This window comes from Notolabrus celidotus, chromosome 10 (assembly GCF_009762535.1).
Source record: "Notolabrus celidotus isolate fNotCel1 chromosome 10, fNotCel1.pri, whole genome shotgun sequence".
Classification (NCBI taxonomy): Eukaryota; Metazoa; Chordata; class Actinopteri; order Labriformes; family Labridae; genus Notolabrus; species Notolabrus celidotus.
The window spans coordinates 14675658-14693012 of NC_048281.1; the positions used below are offsets into that span (position 1 = coordinate 14675658).

Consider the following 17355-nt stretch of genomic DNA (forward strand, 5'->3'; position numbering starts at 1 on the left):
TATGGCATTTTTATTTGAATCAAGAGAAGCAAAATATTTTCATAGTGTTCACATCAAGAATGTTTCCTTTTTACTTTTTAGCAGTTAGAGGCTAAATCATTAAAGAGTGAAATATTGACTATTTGAACACTTGGTAACCCTGATACTGATGTCTGATCGACTACATGAATTATTTTAAAGAGAGAAAATGTTTTGGCAAAAATCAAAGACTAAAATCTGACTAAAACTAGACTAAAGTTTTTTGAGTTTCCGCCAACTAAAACTAGACTAAGACTAAATAGGGCTGAAAATACTAAAATGTGACTAAAACTAACAGGCATTTTTGTCTAAAGACTAAGACTAAATCTAAAATAGCTGCCAAAATTAACACTACTTTTAATGAGGGCTCTTTTGAGAAAAACATCTGCCTTATTAATGCTTTGATATATATTTATGTAAAGGGATTAGGCACAATTATTATGACAAGAAGTTATAACAGTCTGGCTCTTTCAGTTTTACAATTTCAATTTTTTTTTTCAATATATCAAGCAAAAGTAAAATCAGATCAGGGTAGAACTCATTTTACAATAACTGTAAACTGAGGCATTATTAAACGGTTTTCCCTCTAATAGAAAGTCTTATTTCTAAGGACACATCTTTAGATATTAAGACTGTAACACAACTATTATCACAAGTAAGATTTTCTCAATATCATGATCACTACTCAGGTCTACAGTTGAGGGAGATACACCCTCACTGCACTCCATTGCAGTCTGTTATTGGCAGTTCAGTGGATTAGTGTCAGGTTATGTAGCTGTCTTCGTAGTAAAGATTTGTGCTACCTGTGAGCCATTCACTCACTGAAGTATATGTACATATGCCTTTTTTCTTCACTTTCTAATAAATATTATACTTGCTCCTGACAGAACAGGCCTTGGCTCATCAGATATCTTCTGCTTTTTACCATATATCAATTTTACCCTCTCTTGTTCTCTCAGGATGTCCTAATGGAGCTTTTAGAGGAGTGTGCAGATGGTCTGTGGAAAGCAGAGCGTTATGAGCTCATCTCTGACATCTACAAGCTCATAATTCCCATTTATGAGAAGCGCAGAGACTTCGAGGTAGGCAGCTTGTTCACTTGCAATTTTATTTCCCTGCATCACTCCCCACTAATCCAATATCTTGTTCTGACGTGAGTATGTCGAAATTCTTAAATTAAATTAAAATAAATTATAATATTATAATTTACAATCTCTTTGTACAGAAACTGGCCCACCTGTATGACACGCTGCATCGTGCATACAGCAAAGTGACAGAAGTCATGCACTCATGCAAGAGACTGCTGGGTACATACTTCAGAGTGGCTTTCTTTGGCCAGGTGAGTTTAACTTCATTAGTGTTTTTTTTCTTTCTTTTTTTTAATTTTCCTTCATTTTAATTTCTTTATGATCTATGTGAAAAAAAATCAAAGTGTGTTTCACAAACAAGCAAACACATTACTTTGTTTGCAGTGATTCACAATTAGAGAGCTGCTAAAGTTTTTATTTTTAAAGCATGAACACAAGCTGTGGCATTTTATTATCCACTCTAACACCCTTTTCTGCTTTTTATCCTCTTTGAAGGCAGCGGTAAGTTTTGCAATAGACCTTGCTAGCCTCTCTAAGCAGCCTTTGTGTGGTGGTGTGGGTGCCGGCCGCTGTAATCCATGGCATTTGTGAATCCTAGTTTGCTGCTTAAAGTTACAGTAACCTCTGATGCTTTCTGTTTCTGGAACTGTGCTGCATGGCGCTCTTCTCCTCATTACAGTGGTTGTGCTTTTGTGTCATGAATCTAAGTTTGAATCAGTACTGACCCTCAGTTTTATCATCAGTGTGATGGGCGTGGCTATCTGTGTGTACTTTAAATGGGATCCGTATAACCCTGTCTCTCTTTACGTGATGGTTTCTCGGGTGATTCAGTAGTTTAAATTAAAGTTTGTTGATTTTATAATGAGTATTTAGGTAGTTTTTGTGGAATAACACTTCTTTTTTGCTATTCTTACTCCTGTAGCAGTACCAGTTTACTGACTCAGAGGCTGAGGTAAATCCATGTGAAGGCCAACATAGCAGTGTTAGGTTGTGTTGTGCTCCTCTGCTGCTAATGCAGTGCTATGTGATGTGATCTTATCTTCTAGCTCTTTAACTTCCCCTCAACCTCAGCTCAGTGCTGTCAGTGTTATTAATCATACTAGAAAACCCTCTAAAGACTTATAGCTGATTTCTTACTAGGTAAATGCATGGCTTCAGTCATCTGTTGGTGGGGTTGTTTTAAATTAAAACAAATGATTAATCAAAGTGCTCCGACTGAGTGTGTGAAGAGTCTTGTATGGACAGAGTATCAGGGCCACATTAAGGATGGAAAAAATGTGATTTTGAGAATAGTCATAATGTAATGTGAATAAATGTGTAATATTACAAGAAGTAATAAGAGAATAAAAGTCACAATACTATGAGAATAAAGTCATAATACAAAAAAAGTCGGCAATTTTTGAGACAAACTTATATTACGAGATTTAAACCATACATTTATGAGAAGGAGTCATTTTAGACTACAGTTTGCTGATTTGTTATTTTGAAGGGGAAAATCAGAAGGGAAGCTAGTCTGGCCTGCCCTTCATCCTCAAAAAATGACTTTATTCTCATAATATTACAACTTTCTTCTTTACTTTGTCCTCGAAAGCTCAAATTACTCCCTTCTCACCATGGCCCTAATCCTCCTTCATGGTCTCATATAATTGACCTGACATTAGTGAAGTCTTGCAGTGGAATCTTTTGCAGTGGAATTTTCTGTATCTGTGCTTGGACATTAGATAGTTGGTTGCATTTTTGTGGAGTTTGCCAAACATCTTAGTCTGAAGCTAAGCTAGCTTTAAGAGTATTTGACCCTTTTGTTAACAATATGTTCAAATGACTTTGACTTACCACCCGTGTTTGGTTTGATGTGGCTATGTTTGATTATTTACATGTAACCATACAGATTTCTTTATTCATTCTGACCATGTTTTACATTTTTAGGGTTTCTTTGAAGATGAAGATGGAAAGGAGTACATCTACAAAGAACCCAAATTCACCCCTCTGTCAGAGATATCACAAAGGCTCCTTAAGTTGTACTCTGACAAGTTCGGGCAGGAGAACGTGAAGATGATCCAGGACTCTGGAAGGGTGAGACGATGTTAATATGAGGTCTGATTGGTCAATATGATTAATGAAAACTGTCACTAATCTGTTGTAATGGCATGCTATCTCTGCAGGTTAACCCCAAAGACCTGGACTCAAAGTATGCGTACATCCAAGTGACACATGTGACCCCCTACCTGGAGGAAAAGGAGCTAACGGATAGGAAGACAGACTTTGAGAAGAGCCACAACATCCGCCGCTTTGTGTTTGAGATGCCTTTCACCATATCGGGCAAAAAGCAGGGTGGAGTGGAGGAGCAGTGCAAACGCAGGACTATACTTACCAGTGAGTGACCCTTCATGTTGTTGGCTGTGACTGCACATGAGATAAGATATCAGAAAGTAATTCAGCTATTCAGAATTGCAGTAGGTAAAACATGGACTGAGTAGTCGCTTTCATCTCAAAGATCTTGTGAAATCAGAAAGTATTTTATGTAATTTAATCAATATAAGTATTCTGGTATCCTCTGCCTGAAATGATCTCGTGTATTTTGAAACTTTAGACTTTTTCTCTTGTGCTCTCCCCACATCCCTCCTTCCAGGCTATTGAACACCTGAGAGATGTTCTGAAATACTATTTTTTCCACATAGGATTTGTGAATTGGCCAAATACCAAGTATCAATGTGTTACAAGTACTAAAGTCTTACCAAAAATAAGAGCTGCAGTGACGCATTGTTTGTGGAAGAAGTTGATTTTGGATGATATCAGTTGGTGCCCGGACAAGCGAATACCCGATACCAGATCTCCATTTTTCGACTATATCAGAAGCCTTTTCAATCCTGGTACCAAAAACTCTAGACTTCCTACCCTTGTTTTCTGTATAATGACACATTTAGGATCTTAAAAACACACACAATGTGGAGGGCTGTCACGTGTGTATCAGTGTTAGAGGCTTCACATTACTCAGCAGTAAAGGTCCCGTGTATGAAAGTAAGATCTTGATTAGAATCTGACTGCTCAGCTGTTTTGTCAAGGATCTTTCCTAATCCTAATCAGAGCTTTATTGCTTTATGACACAAAAGATCCAAAAGTTCAACCTTCTTTCTTTTATCTTTATTATCTGAGAGCGTTCGAAGCCTGTTCCCTATAGGCAGATCCTGAGCTGTAAGACACATGTAAGAGGATTCATGCAAGTTTTGACCCCCCCCTCATCCTTTTGTTGTTGTGTTTCCATCCCCTATAGCAACACACTGTTTCCCTTACGTGAAGAAACGTATTGCGGTGATGTATCAACACCACACTGATCTGAGCCCCATCGAGGTGGCCATCGATGAGATGAGCAAGAAGGTGGCGGAGATCAAACAGCTCTGCTCCTCCAGTGAGGTGGACATGATCCGTCTACAGCTCAAACTTCAGGGCAGCATCAGTGTCCAGGTGCCTGATTTAAATCCTGCCAACAAACTCATACTAGTCATACCTAAATGAATGATAATGAAAGTCTAACACGGCTGTCATATCCTCCCTCAGGTAAATGCAGGACCACTTGCATATGCCCGAGCTTTTCTGGATGATTCAAGTGCCAAGAAATATCCTGATAACAAAGTCAAACAGCTGAAAGAGGTCTTCAGGTGAGATCAGATTGTTGTTTTTTTTTAATCTTGTTCTAGTTTTAATTATTTGGTGCAATCCTCCTTTACAACCTGTTTTGTTAATTGTGCAGGCATTTTGTGGAAGCATGTGGCCACGGCTTAGGCATCAATGAGCGGCTGATCAAAGAGGACCAGCAGGAGTATCACGATGAGATGAAAGCAAACTACAGAGATCTAGCCAGAGAGCTGTCCATCATCATGCACGAGCAAGTAAGTACAGTATCCAAAAGTGAAGGATCTGAGTAATGAGATTAAATATAATAGACATGACACCCATAATCTGTCCCTGAGATTGTTTGATCATGTCACTGATAATGTTTCTCTCTGATAACACCACTCTCTGTTTTTCTCCTGTGCTGACATGAGCAGATTGGATGGTAATGCAAGAAGCACCAGTATGCAACAAAAGACTTCAGTTGTTATTTGTTGGTCCAGCCAGACTCAGGCACCCTCTCTCAGATATTAACCCATTACGATCCTGTAATTAGGATTGATGAAAGGTGTTCATAACAAAACCCACAGTACACATCTTTCCTCTGATGTCTTTAATGTTACTCATTTAAGAGAGCTGTTAAAGGTATGGTCTGTTTCTTGGCCTTAAAAAGCACTGAACAGACTGGCAGAGAAATCTGATCAGCTCAAAGACTGGCCTTATCTTTATGTACCTGCAATAAATAACTAATCATTGAGGATTATCTTACATATGCACAAAACACGCTTCACTGATCACCAAAATGGCTAATCCTCCAGAGTAGGGCAAAGCAGACAACACGTGGGTTTAAAACCTCAGAAAGCTGGCTAGACCAACAATCACTTGAAGAAGTGTCCTCTCTGCATGTGCTTACAGTTTATATGTACTTGTGTTTGCACATATTTGTTAACAGTATGTTAATGTGTGTATACATGCATCCAAATGTGCGTGCTTATGATTTTCTGTCTGGGATTGATTGTTTTCCATCTCTGTATCACTTCATCTCTGTTTTGGCCATGTAAAGATTAGAATAAACAGCAACAGCTGGCAGCTGGTTAGCTTAGCACAAGGAACAGAAACTGTGGGACACGTTTAGCCCTGTTACATCAAAGCTAACTATAATTTCCTACCAGTGCCACTTAAGCTCAATTATTAATGTGTCAAATAAAGTTTGTTTTAGCTCTAAAAAAAATAAAAACTGATTAAAAAATAAGAATTTTCCAGACATTGCTAAGCTAGCTGTTCCCACCTTTTTCCTTCCTGGTATTTTATTTATTATGACTTTTTTCTTTCCTTCCAGATCAGTCCTGTAGAAGATGGCATGAAGAGCGTTCTTCCTGACTCGCTTCACATCTTTAACGCCATCAGTGGCACGCCAACCACTGCCACCATCCAGGGCATCCCTAGCTCTTCTTCTGTGGTATGATGCTAGCCTGGGCTAGCCTTGAACTCGGCTCTCTCCATACTTGCTAGGCAGCCTGCCAGTGATGCCATATTGTCAGCTTAAAAGGGAAACTGACTAAAGCACGGACAACGCTGACCACCTCATTGAACCATGACAAAGGCACTGGACCTGTTTTATGTACACATGTCATGGTTACTTTGGTGGAAGTGGCCAAATCAAAGTTGTGAGACCTGAACGACAGGAGAGAGGGATCATAAAGGACAGATGATAGACTCAGTTCCTGCTCAGTGGACAGACAAATGTTCAACACTCTGTCTTCTTGCTGCTTCCAACTGCAAAGACCGGGCAGTATATTTCCTGGAGACATTCCTGTTGGTGTCTTAAATATGCATGACATTACATTACACCCCCCCACCGTCCAACAGCCGATCTTTGTTTGTTTTGATAAAGTTTCACATTGTGTTTTTAATGTACAGTATTCCACTTTTATAAGCCACTGTATTGATGTCTTGATGAACAGTATATGCTGCATACATCGATGCTCATCTCCCTGTAAATGAAGTTATATTTCTACAAGATGCTAAAAATGTGCCTCCTCTGACGCATTAGCATTCAACCTTAAATCACTTCAATGTCTTAGAACAGGAGAGTTTTTAAATATTCAAAGCCATTGCATTCAAAAAAAAGTATATTCCAAGTTGTTTATTATGTATATAAAAAAAGGAGTGTGTGCAATATTTGAAAAGTATACACTGTAAAGATGATGTTCACCTTCTTGCCAAAGCGATGAGGTGTGGATCGGGACACAACACCTACTATGGAAGTAATATGAAGCTTTTACCATTTTAGTGTTCATTGAAATGTTAAAAAAATGTTTTATATTTGAGCAGCAATGTTTTTTTATTTTTTATTTAACACAAAGTCACTGTTCTGCTGTAAACAGAGATATTCCCTATTGCTTTTCTTTTGAATAAATACACTCATTTCTCTGCATGTGTACTTCTTTTTTTAATTCAACATTTATTGAAGTTTTTCTTGCATTTATTCCTTCAGTTGTTGTGGCTATACGGTTCTACAGACATGTTTATGAGGTGTCAGGGCCTGAACATGCCTGACTCCCTATCTCCTGTATCTCATGTTCCCACCCATCATAAAAGTAACACAGTCAGCAGTGTGGAGACAGATGAAGGGCTAATAAGAAGCAATATTACAGAAACGCTCACACTCCTACTGGAAAACAGGAGGCGATCAATTATCGACTGCCTTGTGCAGGAATTACTGAGAAGAATCTAACAGGTAGAAAGACAGCTTCTCTCAACCAACATGACGGGTGAGTTTGCAGACATTAAAATCTATTGGAAATAACCATTCAGAAAAAACAAGCTGTTGCAGACCCTTAATTGATGATTAATTGTTTCTGAGTTCTGTTTTGAAACACTAGGAGTAGCTGAAAATACTTTTTACCAGAACTTTTCATTGAACATGACTTCTTATTGAAACAAATTTCCATTTATGAACAGACAACGAGGATCCAAAGAAAGGGAGGAAGAGCAAGGGGACGGTAAAGAATTTAAATGTTTTTATTGTTTGTTGCTTTGTTTCAAAATTTTCAGTGATACATAATTATAATCCAAACAAATTAAGTATCTCTGCCTCCATCTGCATAGACATATATGTGGCACTCACTTTAATACTGCTGTAAGCAAAAAAATACTCTCAACTTATTAGTATTTAAGTTAAACTGAAATCAGGAATCGTACTACATTTGGTAGAGTGGTGTCATTTTTCTCTCTTTTTCAAAGCTACAATCATTATTCAAATAAAGCTGTTATATAAAACATTACTACTATGTGAAATCTGATGGTATGTTCTGGATTAGACTACCCATGTGTACAAATGTGTTAAAATGATAAGTAATCATTAAAGATTGTTTAACAAAAAGTGTAATAAAATAGCAATAAAGCTTTTTATACATTAAGTACATTTTGTTTTCAGTACTTCCGTATTATACATCAAATATTGAAAGAATGTCTTTTACTTTTAGTGGGCTATATTTTCATTGTGGTACTGTGTTGATAAATATTTAATCCACCACTACTCTTCGCTTTGCTGCCCCATCCATCAGAGCAAAGAGGTGTGTGGCTACCCACTCAGCATCTTTTTCATTGTTGTCAACGAGTTCTGCGAGAGATTCTCCTACTATGGCATGCGAGGTGAGATTGTGGCGTTTCAGAACTATGATTGTTTTTGTAACAATGCCAGAAAAGATATATTCTTTATGTTAAAAAAAGAATTACATTTGAACCAAAAATTAGTATTTCTCCTTTAAGCTGTTAAGTCACCTTGTGCCTGAACCCAGTAAAACATTAACAGGCTGTTGTTGCCTCATAAAAATGATTCATTTCACAACTTCATACAGACAGTGGTGTAGGACTGCAAGGAAGAACAATACACTTTGTTGTTAAATTTAGAAGTCATGTTAAATATTTGACCTGATATCTCAGATTTTTAACTGTTAAGTCTCACATTGATAATATTTGAAACAAGAGAAATAAGTCTTGGTTGTCCCTCTCGGTCCACAGCTGTCCTGGTGCTGTACTTTAAGTACTTCCTGCGCTGGGACGATGACTTGGCCACCTCCATCTACCACACCTTTGTGGCCTTATGCTACCTGACCCCTATCCTTGGGGCCATTGTAGCTGACTCGTGGCTCGGAAAGTATAAGTAAGTGGCTCCATCGCGTTCCAGTAATTTAATGCATGAATGCTTTAATTGTTTAGTCATTAAAACCATGCAGGCAATCATCTCCCAGTGATAGAAAATCATGAGTAATTGTTCTTTACTTTGGTATATTTATTGTAATCTAAACTTGGAGACCTACTGTACATTTTTCATTATTTTGCAAAATATTTTTAAAAAGGCAAATATTGAAGATAATTGGAGTATTATTTCAAATAAGTATGGCAGTTCTGTTTATTAATCATTTTTTGCTCTCAAAAATCATGTCACAACCCCAACCCCAAATTTAACTTTTCACCAAGGATGGGTGCATGGGCACTGGACTGCACTGAAAATCACCCAAATCACTCCACACCAATCAGCTACAGCAAATAGTAATGAATCTTAGTACTCCTTTCACACCTGCTCTCTCTTTCCCACCTCCCCTTTGCAGGACAATCATCTATCTGTCCATTGTCTATGCCATTGGCCAGGTTGCAATGGCTGTCAGTGCAATCCATGACATCACAGACCACGACAGAGATGGGTCACCAGACAACATGACCTTTCATGTGTGGGTTTCCAATCTCTTACACTTATAATGATAAGCAGAAGAAGAAACACAATAATTTGAGCATTTGCATGTCATCATTGCCACATATTTCTAACATACCTCCCTGTTTTTCCTCATATTTAGTGTCTTGTCCATGGTTGGTCTTTTCCTCATCGCTCTGGGCACTGGAGGAATCAAACCTTGCGTTGCTGCCTTTGGTGGAGACCAGTTTGGTGACCATCAGGTCAGGATAATACCTCACTTTTGCCACTATTCTTGAGCGTTCTCCTAAATACAACAGAATTGGTCATGATGACATGGCAAATCAACATGTCATTGCAATATCCTTTAAGTACTACGTAAAATATCATTCGTCCTATATCTCCTCTAATTCCCTGTCCTCTGTTCCTGTCCACGATAAAATGTTGGGAAAAATGTCCCTTACCACTTACAAAAAGGCAAGGGGTTTACATGTTGTGCTGTCAGCCTGCTGCTAATGTTACCATGCTTACATGTTTTTTGGATTCAATTTCAGATTCAGATTCAGATTCTGAGAACTTTATTTATTCCAGACGGAAATTTGGTTTGCAGTGTACCAGCTTGTTGATAAACAACACAAACACGAAGAAAACAGACAAACAACACTCAACAGTCAACATGTCAGTGACAACAGTGCAAGAGTGCAAGATGGGGCTTGTCATAAAGAGTAGAAGAATTTTAAAATAGACTAAAATAACTTTTTTTTTAAACACAGTAGCAAGGAATAAATACTAAAAAACACCTTATAAATATACAACATCACAATTTCACAAGGACAATCTATGACAAACTGTTAAAAACTGCTATCAGCATTCAGAAGTCTGATGGCAGAAGGAACTCCTTTGCTTGGAGTTCTCTTTAATTAACTTAAATAATTAGTTAACTTAAAACATTTAAGTGTTAGCATGCTAATACTTAATTCTGATTGCATGCTACCTTTTGATTTTGTTAGCATTTTTACACTTGATATTTGCATGCTAACACTTGCTTTCATTAGCATACTAACATCTTTTTTAAGTTATATTTTTGGGCATTTTCGCCTTTAATGTATAGGACAGCTGAAGAGAGACAGGAAATGAGGGGAGTAGAGAGTGGGGGAGGACATGCAATAAATGGTCGAGGCTGGAATCAAACCTGTGATCTCTGCGACGAGGGCTATTGCCTCTGTATATGGGGCGCACGCTTAGACCACAAGGCAAACTGTGCCTCTAACATAATTTTGTTAGCATGGAAACACTTACTCATTGCAGCCAAACAAGTACAACTGAGACTGGTGGGAATGTCTTGAACATTCAAGTGCAACAGGATTGAAGTTAGTCCTCTAATGTTGGCATGTCCATGAAAGTTGTAGAAAACAATGTTGGTAAAGTTTACCCTGAAGCATTCATGAATGGTTCAAGTACAATTCTTCATAACAAACAAAACAGCAAATAGGAGAAGCTAGAGGTCGTTCTAAATTATACAGATCATCCACTTCACAACTTATTTGTGGACCAGAGAAACAGCAGCAGTGGACAGCTCATCTCTCTGCGCTGCAGGACTGAGATTCAGAAAATCATTCATCCCTGCAGCCATAAGGCTTCATAACTCTCTAGCGAATGGGAGATGAGCTGACAGACACGTGAATTACTTGTTTTTATGTGGTTTTTATAATTGTATCTGCCAAACAACTGAATTTCCCTTAGGGATAAATAAAGTACATTCTATTCTATTCTCTATTCTATCTAACTGTTTGGACATTTTGCAGTCAAACGCAGATATCAAACTGATGAATGTAAAAGAGGAAAATACAGGGCATAAGTGTGACTAAATGATACTGTATCATGTGCATTATAAAAATAGATAACAAAGAAATTGATTACCCATCATATTCAGTATTACACAACATGCATGCAAACACAATCAAAGGTCACTGATTCCTTTCTGTTTGCAGGAAAGGCAAAGGAGAACTTTCTTCTCTGTATTCTACCTCTGTATCAATGGTGGAAGTCTGCTGTCAACCATTATCACCCCCATCCTCAGAGGTAGTTATCAGAAAGGAAATAAAGTTTATGACAAACAATGCCATTAACCAGAGTGCATGTGGTAACATTTGAGTATGAGTGAAGTTAAATGGCTGTTTGTCTCCATCTGCAGCTCAGGAATGTGGCATCTACACTCAGCAGAAGTGTTATTCTCTGGCCTTCGGCGTCCCTTCAGCTCTGATGGTGGTTGCACTTGGTATGTCAGAAGAATTTAAAGACTATGATTGTATGCATTAGCCAGAAATGTGAATACTTGGAATATGTTTTGTGCAATCGTAATGATCTCGTACCTTAAATGTTCCTGACAGTGGTGTTTATCGTGGGGAGTGGTATGTACTACAAAGCTGAACCTCAAGGAAATATCATGCTTGATGTGTGCAAATGTATTGGGGTGAGTTGGGTTCACACCATTTTTTTTACAACAGTTTCTCCAGTTGTTTCTTAACCTTAATATTCCTCAACTTTGCTTTTCTTCCAATCAGTTTGCAATCAAAAACCGATTCAGGCACAGAAGCAAAACATACCCTAAGAGGCAGCACTGGATGGACTGGGCAGAGGAAAAATATGAAGTAAGTTCCAGTTTATTTAATTGCGTAAAGCCTTTAACACACTATTTTGTTGATGGAAAAACAGAATTTCATAATATGTTTCTCTGGGCTGTAGAAACTCCTCATTGCTCAAATCAAAATGGTGCTGAAGGTCCTCTTTTTATATATCCCACTTCCAATGTTCTGGACACTGTTTGACCAAAAGGTATTGTAAAAGTCTCTCTTTTAAAAGACAGCATCCTTTATTGGCAGTGGAAACTGAGCTAACACTGTTTCTCTTATAAAGGGATCTAGATGGACTCTGCAAGCCACCACCATGGATGGAAACTTTGTAAGTTTGTTAACGAAGTCATCTTTAAATGTATATCACTTAACTATCGTCATTTGTTTCTGTTCTAATAATGTCTATGTGTCTGTAGGGTGCGCTTGTTATACAGCCTGATCAGATGCAGGTAAGTTATGCAAACTTTAACTTTTTCATGCTAATTAGGACTTATATTTTGTATTGTGTTTGAGAAGATTCTCACCAGGCATATTCTGATTTTTAAAGACTGTCAACCCAATCCTGATCCTGACTCTGGTGCCTATCATGGACAGCTTAATCTACCCTCTGATCAAGAAATGTGGCCTGAACTTCACGTAAGTATGGCTGGGAATTGTTGGCATGGCTTTTCTGGCTTATAAAAAATCTGTCAATCTATGTCTACTATTGTTTTATTGAATAACATTATAGGATTGACATTTTCTTTTAGAAACAGAGGCGCTTACACTTCTTTTTCTTCTTTTTTTTTGACAAATGTTGGACAAGAATATTCAATAAATACAGGTGCATCTCAACAAATGAAAATGTCACAAAAAAGTGACCTGTCTTTCATCAGCTACTTTAGAAAGTAAGGGTGGTATAGAGGGCCCCAACCAAGTATTGAGTGTATAGAGTAATGTACCTTTCAGAAGTTGTTAAAGTTATAAATCGTTTTGTTAATTGATCTTAGAAATATTCAAATCGTTTCAGATACTTGAGTTCTGATTCTCATCAGCTATAAGCCATAATCAGAAAAATAAAAAAGACTTGAAACAATTCACTTTAAGTGTAATATATAGTGAAAATATGAAAGGTTACCTTTCTAAAATAAATTACATAACTACAATTCTAAATTTGCATTGTCTGATTCATACAAAAAAGTATTGTGTATGAATTTAAGTTCTGCCTCTATTCTCTCAAAGGCTGTACAAATCAGTAACAGAACTTGATTGTTATTCAACAGATCTCTGAAAAGAATGACAGTGGGGATGCTGCTGGCAGCCATCGCGTTTGTCTGTGCTGGTTTGGTTCAGATTGAGATTGATGTGAGTAGAACAGTTACTGTGGTCATTTCTTTATGGAATGTAAAGTACACATCACTTTTGTCCACAGTGTTTTTTATAACTTACCATCAAGTATAAAAATGGTACTCTTGGAGCTGATAAGGTAAAAGTGCTAACTTCGGTTTTGTACACATTTTCAGAAAACGCTGCCCACCTTCCCATCTGACTCCCAGAGTCAGCTGAAACTACTGAACATGGGTACTGACGCAGTCACAGTTAATCTGCCCTTCAATGACCTTCAGCAACTTCCAGCAGCTAAGGTATGTCCTCACAGAAAAACACTAAATGCTGAAAAATATGTGCCAAGAATTTCAGTCCAAAAGAACCAGTGTTTATGTACTGATATTAAGAATATAAAAAATCAAGTTTTAACAGTTTCATTGTTTTGCAGGCCAGTGATGAATTCTTCACATTTGCTGATGAATCAATCGAAGTTTCAATAGGCATCCCTCCAGTGAAAAAAACGATTCCCTTGGAAAAGGGAAAGCGACAAACACTTCTCATTCCCTTAAATCTCAATGAACAATGGCAGCTGGTGAGTGAGAAAAACAAAATAATGAAATTAGACCAAAAAGAGGCCTTTCAGTGGTTAAACTGATCAGCATCCAATCTCTCATTTCCTCAGACTCAAGATATAACCTCCAAGCCGGAACAAGGGAGCAATGCAATCCGGTGAGTTAAATCACAAATATTTTAAGTGTAATAAGTTCAATTTATCAGAAGATTAAACAGAAACTCAACTATTTTGGTATTCTTTTTTTGTCTTTCATCAGGTTAGAATATTGTAAATCATTAAGTTACAGCCCTATTATTAATTTACTGACTGTTTTAGGTAAGATTGTCTTCCAATAATGTTTCTGCCCAATGTGTGTCCATTTTAGATTCATAAATGGGATGACGGCAACAGTGAATGTATCGTCTCCTTCAGCTAAAATTGGAGTGATAGAATCATATTCTTATTCCAACTACTCTCAGATTACAAATGGAAGGTAAGGATTTTTTTCATCCTGTCGGATGTTTTTATACTATAATTATCACTCGATGCTTGTGTTAATAGACTTTATTTAACTGTTTTTCTTTTCTAATGACTAGGTCCATATTTACCATAATGGTCGGTTCAAAGTCATGTCAATACAGCAGGGACTTTGGATTCGGAAGCTCATATACCTTCTTCATCCCAAGCACACTGGTCTTTGGAGAGAGTGTGAGTGGAACACATGATCTTTAATTTCTTACAATTCAAATAGTATGGCAAAATTAAATCTACTTTCATGTGACATCTAATGATATACTGTATTGGTTTATCTAAAAGGGCAGTTGATTTAAACTTTGCAAAAGCATTACATATAAAAGCATAACATTTTCTTTCATTTGGGGAAAAAAGCAAATTTGACCTATGGGTGAAAAAAAAACATGTAGAAAAAGGCTGGTGATACATGGTCAAACCCTCATTAGTCCTCTCTTTTTTCAAAATTCAATTTACATGGGCTCTGTAGTTTATTTCAAGTCAAACCTGTTCAGTTCCTGGTGGTTTAAGCATTAGTCATGCATAGTAATAACCCAAAAAGTGCAATATGTACTTCTGTTTAGGTAATGTTTCTTCAAAACATCCATGCCCAGCTGTTGGAAAATGTTTCGCCTTAATTGGAAATTCTTCAGATGTGTGATCTGTTTTGAAAGGAGGTGCTGAAGAGCTAGGAGCACAGACATGAATAAAAAGATAGTTAGTTTTGACAATGAAAGAAATATAGACTAGACCAGCCTGTGTTTTTCAGTGTAACAAAATGCAACATGTAAAAGGTTACTTCTTTCACTGGTAGTCACTGGTTGAAAACTGTTGCCCTCAATATAACTGAAGTTATTTTTTTGTGTGTGCGCGTGTGTTAGTGCGACTCTATTACTGTAGTAGAAGACATCAAACCCAACTCGGTTCACATGGCCCTGCAGATCCCACAGTACTTCTTCATCACTGCTGGTGAAGTGATGTTTTCTGTCACAGGTCTGGAGTTCTCCTACTCACAGGTAAAGTTAAGAATACACACTTCCAACTTTTCTTGCAGTGTACCATCAAAGAGACACACAACGTGAGAGTTTTTAATTCTGTATGTCCTCAAAATACTTTTTAATGATTTTCCTTTTGTTTGTTTTGTGTCCCTCTTTTGTGTCTTAAAGGCACCAAGTAACATGAAAGCAGTGCTGCAAGCTGGTTGGTTGTTTACAGTTGCTATCGGCAACTTCATTGTACTGATTGTTGCTGAGCTTGCAAAGATTCCTGACCAGGTAAAAGCAAACAAATGTTACAACTAATTAAGATAAAACCTAACCTTAAAGACTATAAGAGATAAAATGACTCAAGTCAGACATGATTCTTACTGTGTTGTCTCTCTGTCTCTCCCCCCCCGTTCACAGTGGGCAGAATACATCCTGTTTGCCTCTCTCTTGTTGGCAGTGTGTGTTATCTTCTCCATCATGGCTTACTTCTACACTTACATTGATCCTACAGAAATTGAAGCCCAGTTCAAGAAAGAGGATGATAAGGATAAAAAGCATGATAAAAGCCAGAAAAAGACAGAGGTTGAGATGGTAAAGAAAGACTCGTTCAAAAGTCAAGATGGAGACAACAAAGCCGTACAAACAAAACTGTGAACAGTCTTAAAATCAGATCAGTATCCAGAATGCATTTTTAAGGAATGTTTAGCATAGACAGGAGGTAGTTTTGCCACGTTGCAAAATTGTGTCCAAGTCTGTCAAGACACTTTTACTCTAGAGACAAATTAACTGGACAGGTGACATGTCTCCAAATTACAACAAAGCTATCTTTTGGTTATTGTTAATGTCAGGGTTTGGTAAAGGTAGGTGTTCAGGAAGGGAAAGTTAGGTTCAAGTTTCAGAGGAATGAGTGTAAATCTATGTGATGTTCCCTACAGACATCTTAAGAAGTGTGAATGTGTGAATGTGTGAATGTGTGCCTGTGAGTGTGCGTGTGTCTGTGTATTTTAAATGTTTCATATTTTCAAGCACAAATGTATATCATTAGCCAGATAAACAAGGTCCTCTTATGTTGTTTTTAGTACAATGGATACATTAAACAATATTAGCCGTGATCTTGCATCATTAACGCAACTGCTTCTTATATTTAAATATCATTTAATGTAATGGTTTTTTCTAACTCTGTAATTTATTCTAGTGTAAGCAATACAAATCAATCCTGTTCCTATTATTATAATTTTCTAATTCGTTTTTTTGTTTTGATTTTTTTTGTAAAAAATCATTAAGTGTGTTATTTTTTATTTCACTCTTTCAATTGTCATCTTTTTTAAAGTTATATTTTGGGGCTTTTTGCCTTTGTTCGATAGGACAGCTGAAGATAGACAGGAAATGTGGGGAGAGAGTGGGGAAAATGCAGGGAATCAAACCGGAGACCCCTGCGACAAGGACTGTATCCTCTGTATGTGGGGCGCTTAGACCGCTAGGCCACCAGCGCCCCTTTCAAATGTCTTTTACTGTGATGAAAATAAATGTGTTGCAGCCTGGTGGGATGTCAGGAAATGTTTCTAAGTCTTATGTTTACACAGATTATTTGACTCTATGCTACTAACAGAGGATATAGTGTGCTCAATTTATTTTTAGCTTGTTTCAAGGCAATTTAATACAAAGATTTTATTGATGGTGTCTTTGTAACGCTGCACAGAAAAATAACATAACCTTTTGAAACAATACTTTATCCACTAACGTAAGCTGCATTTAGCAATTCTAGTGGGTAAGAAACACAGAGATGAAGTAGGCGATCAGTTGAAATTTGAGCAGAACACAATTTTTTTAAGTGTATTGTGCACAAAATAGCAAAGGTGTTCAAAAAATGTATTCAACAACACCATAACAAAGAATATTTACTGTTTATTATTACCATTCATTAAACATGTCAAAAAGAGCTGAATGTTTTCACACT

General features: G+C 37.3%; 2 protein-coding genes across 4 annotated transcripts in view; both read left to right on the top strand.

Moving 5' to 3' along the window:
- The window catches only part of LOC117820029 (dedicator of cytokinesis protein 9-like), a 92644-nt gene extending 85492 nt beyond the window's left edge, over positions 1–7152 (top strand). For all 3 annotated transcript variants that reach the window (XM_034693648.1, XM_034693649.1, XM_034693650.1), the window contains exons 46-53: positions 978–1100; positions 1244–1357; positions 3033–3179; positions 3269–3479; positions 4378–4568; positions 4662–4762; positions 4855–4993; positions 6055–7152. In XM_034693648.1, coding sequence (XP_034549539.1) covers positions 978–1100; positions 1244–1357; positions 3033–3179; positions 3269–3479; positions 4378–4568; positions 4662–4762; positions 4855–4993; positions 6055–6180 — 1152 coding nt within the window. In that variant the 3' untranslated portion in view covers positions 6181–7152. The remainder of the gene's footprint in view (positions 1–977; positions 1101–1243; positions 1358–3032; positions 3180–3268; positions 3480–4377; positions 4569–4661; positions 4763–4854; positions 4994–6054) is intronic.
- Positions 7153–8350: 1198 nt separating this feature from the next.
- Positions 8351–16528, top strand: slc15a1a (solute carrier family 15 member 1a). The gene is made up of 21 exons (XM_034693651.1): positions 8351–8372; positions 8742–8883; positions 9332–9451; positions 9575–9674; positions 11403–11493; positions 11606–11689; positions 11802–11884; positions 11976–12062; positions 12157–12246; positions 12328–12372; positions 12461–12493; positions 12592–12680; positions 13307–13388; positions 13547–13666; positions 13798–13941; positions 14032–14078; positions 14288–14395; positions 14499–14610; positions 15294–15428; positions 15579–15686; positions 15816–16528. Exons 1-21 carry the CDS (start codon positions 8366–8368, stop codon positions 16050–16052), a joined length of 2064 nt encoding a protein of 687 aa, XP_034549542.1. The 5' UTR covers positions 8351–8365; the 3' UTR covers positions 16053–16528.
- Positions 16529–17355: the final 827 nt, after the last annotated feature.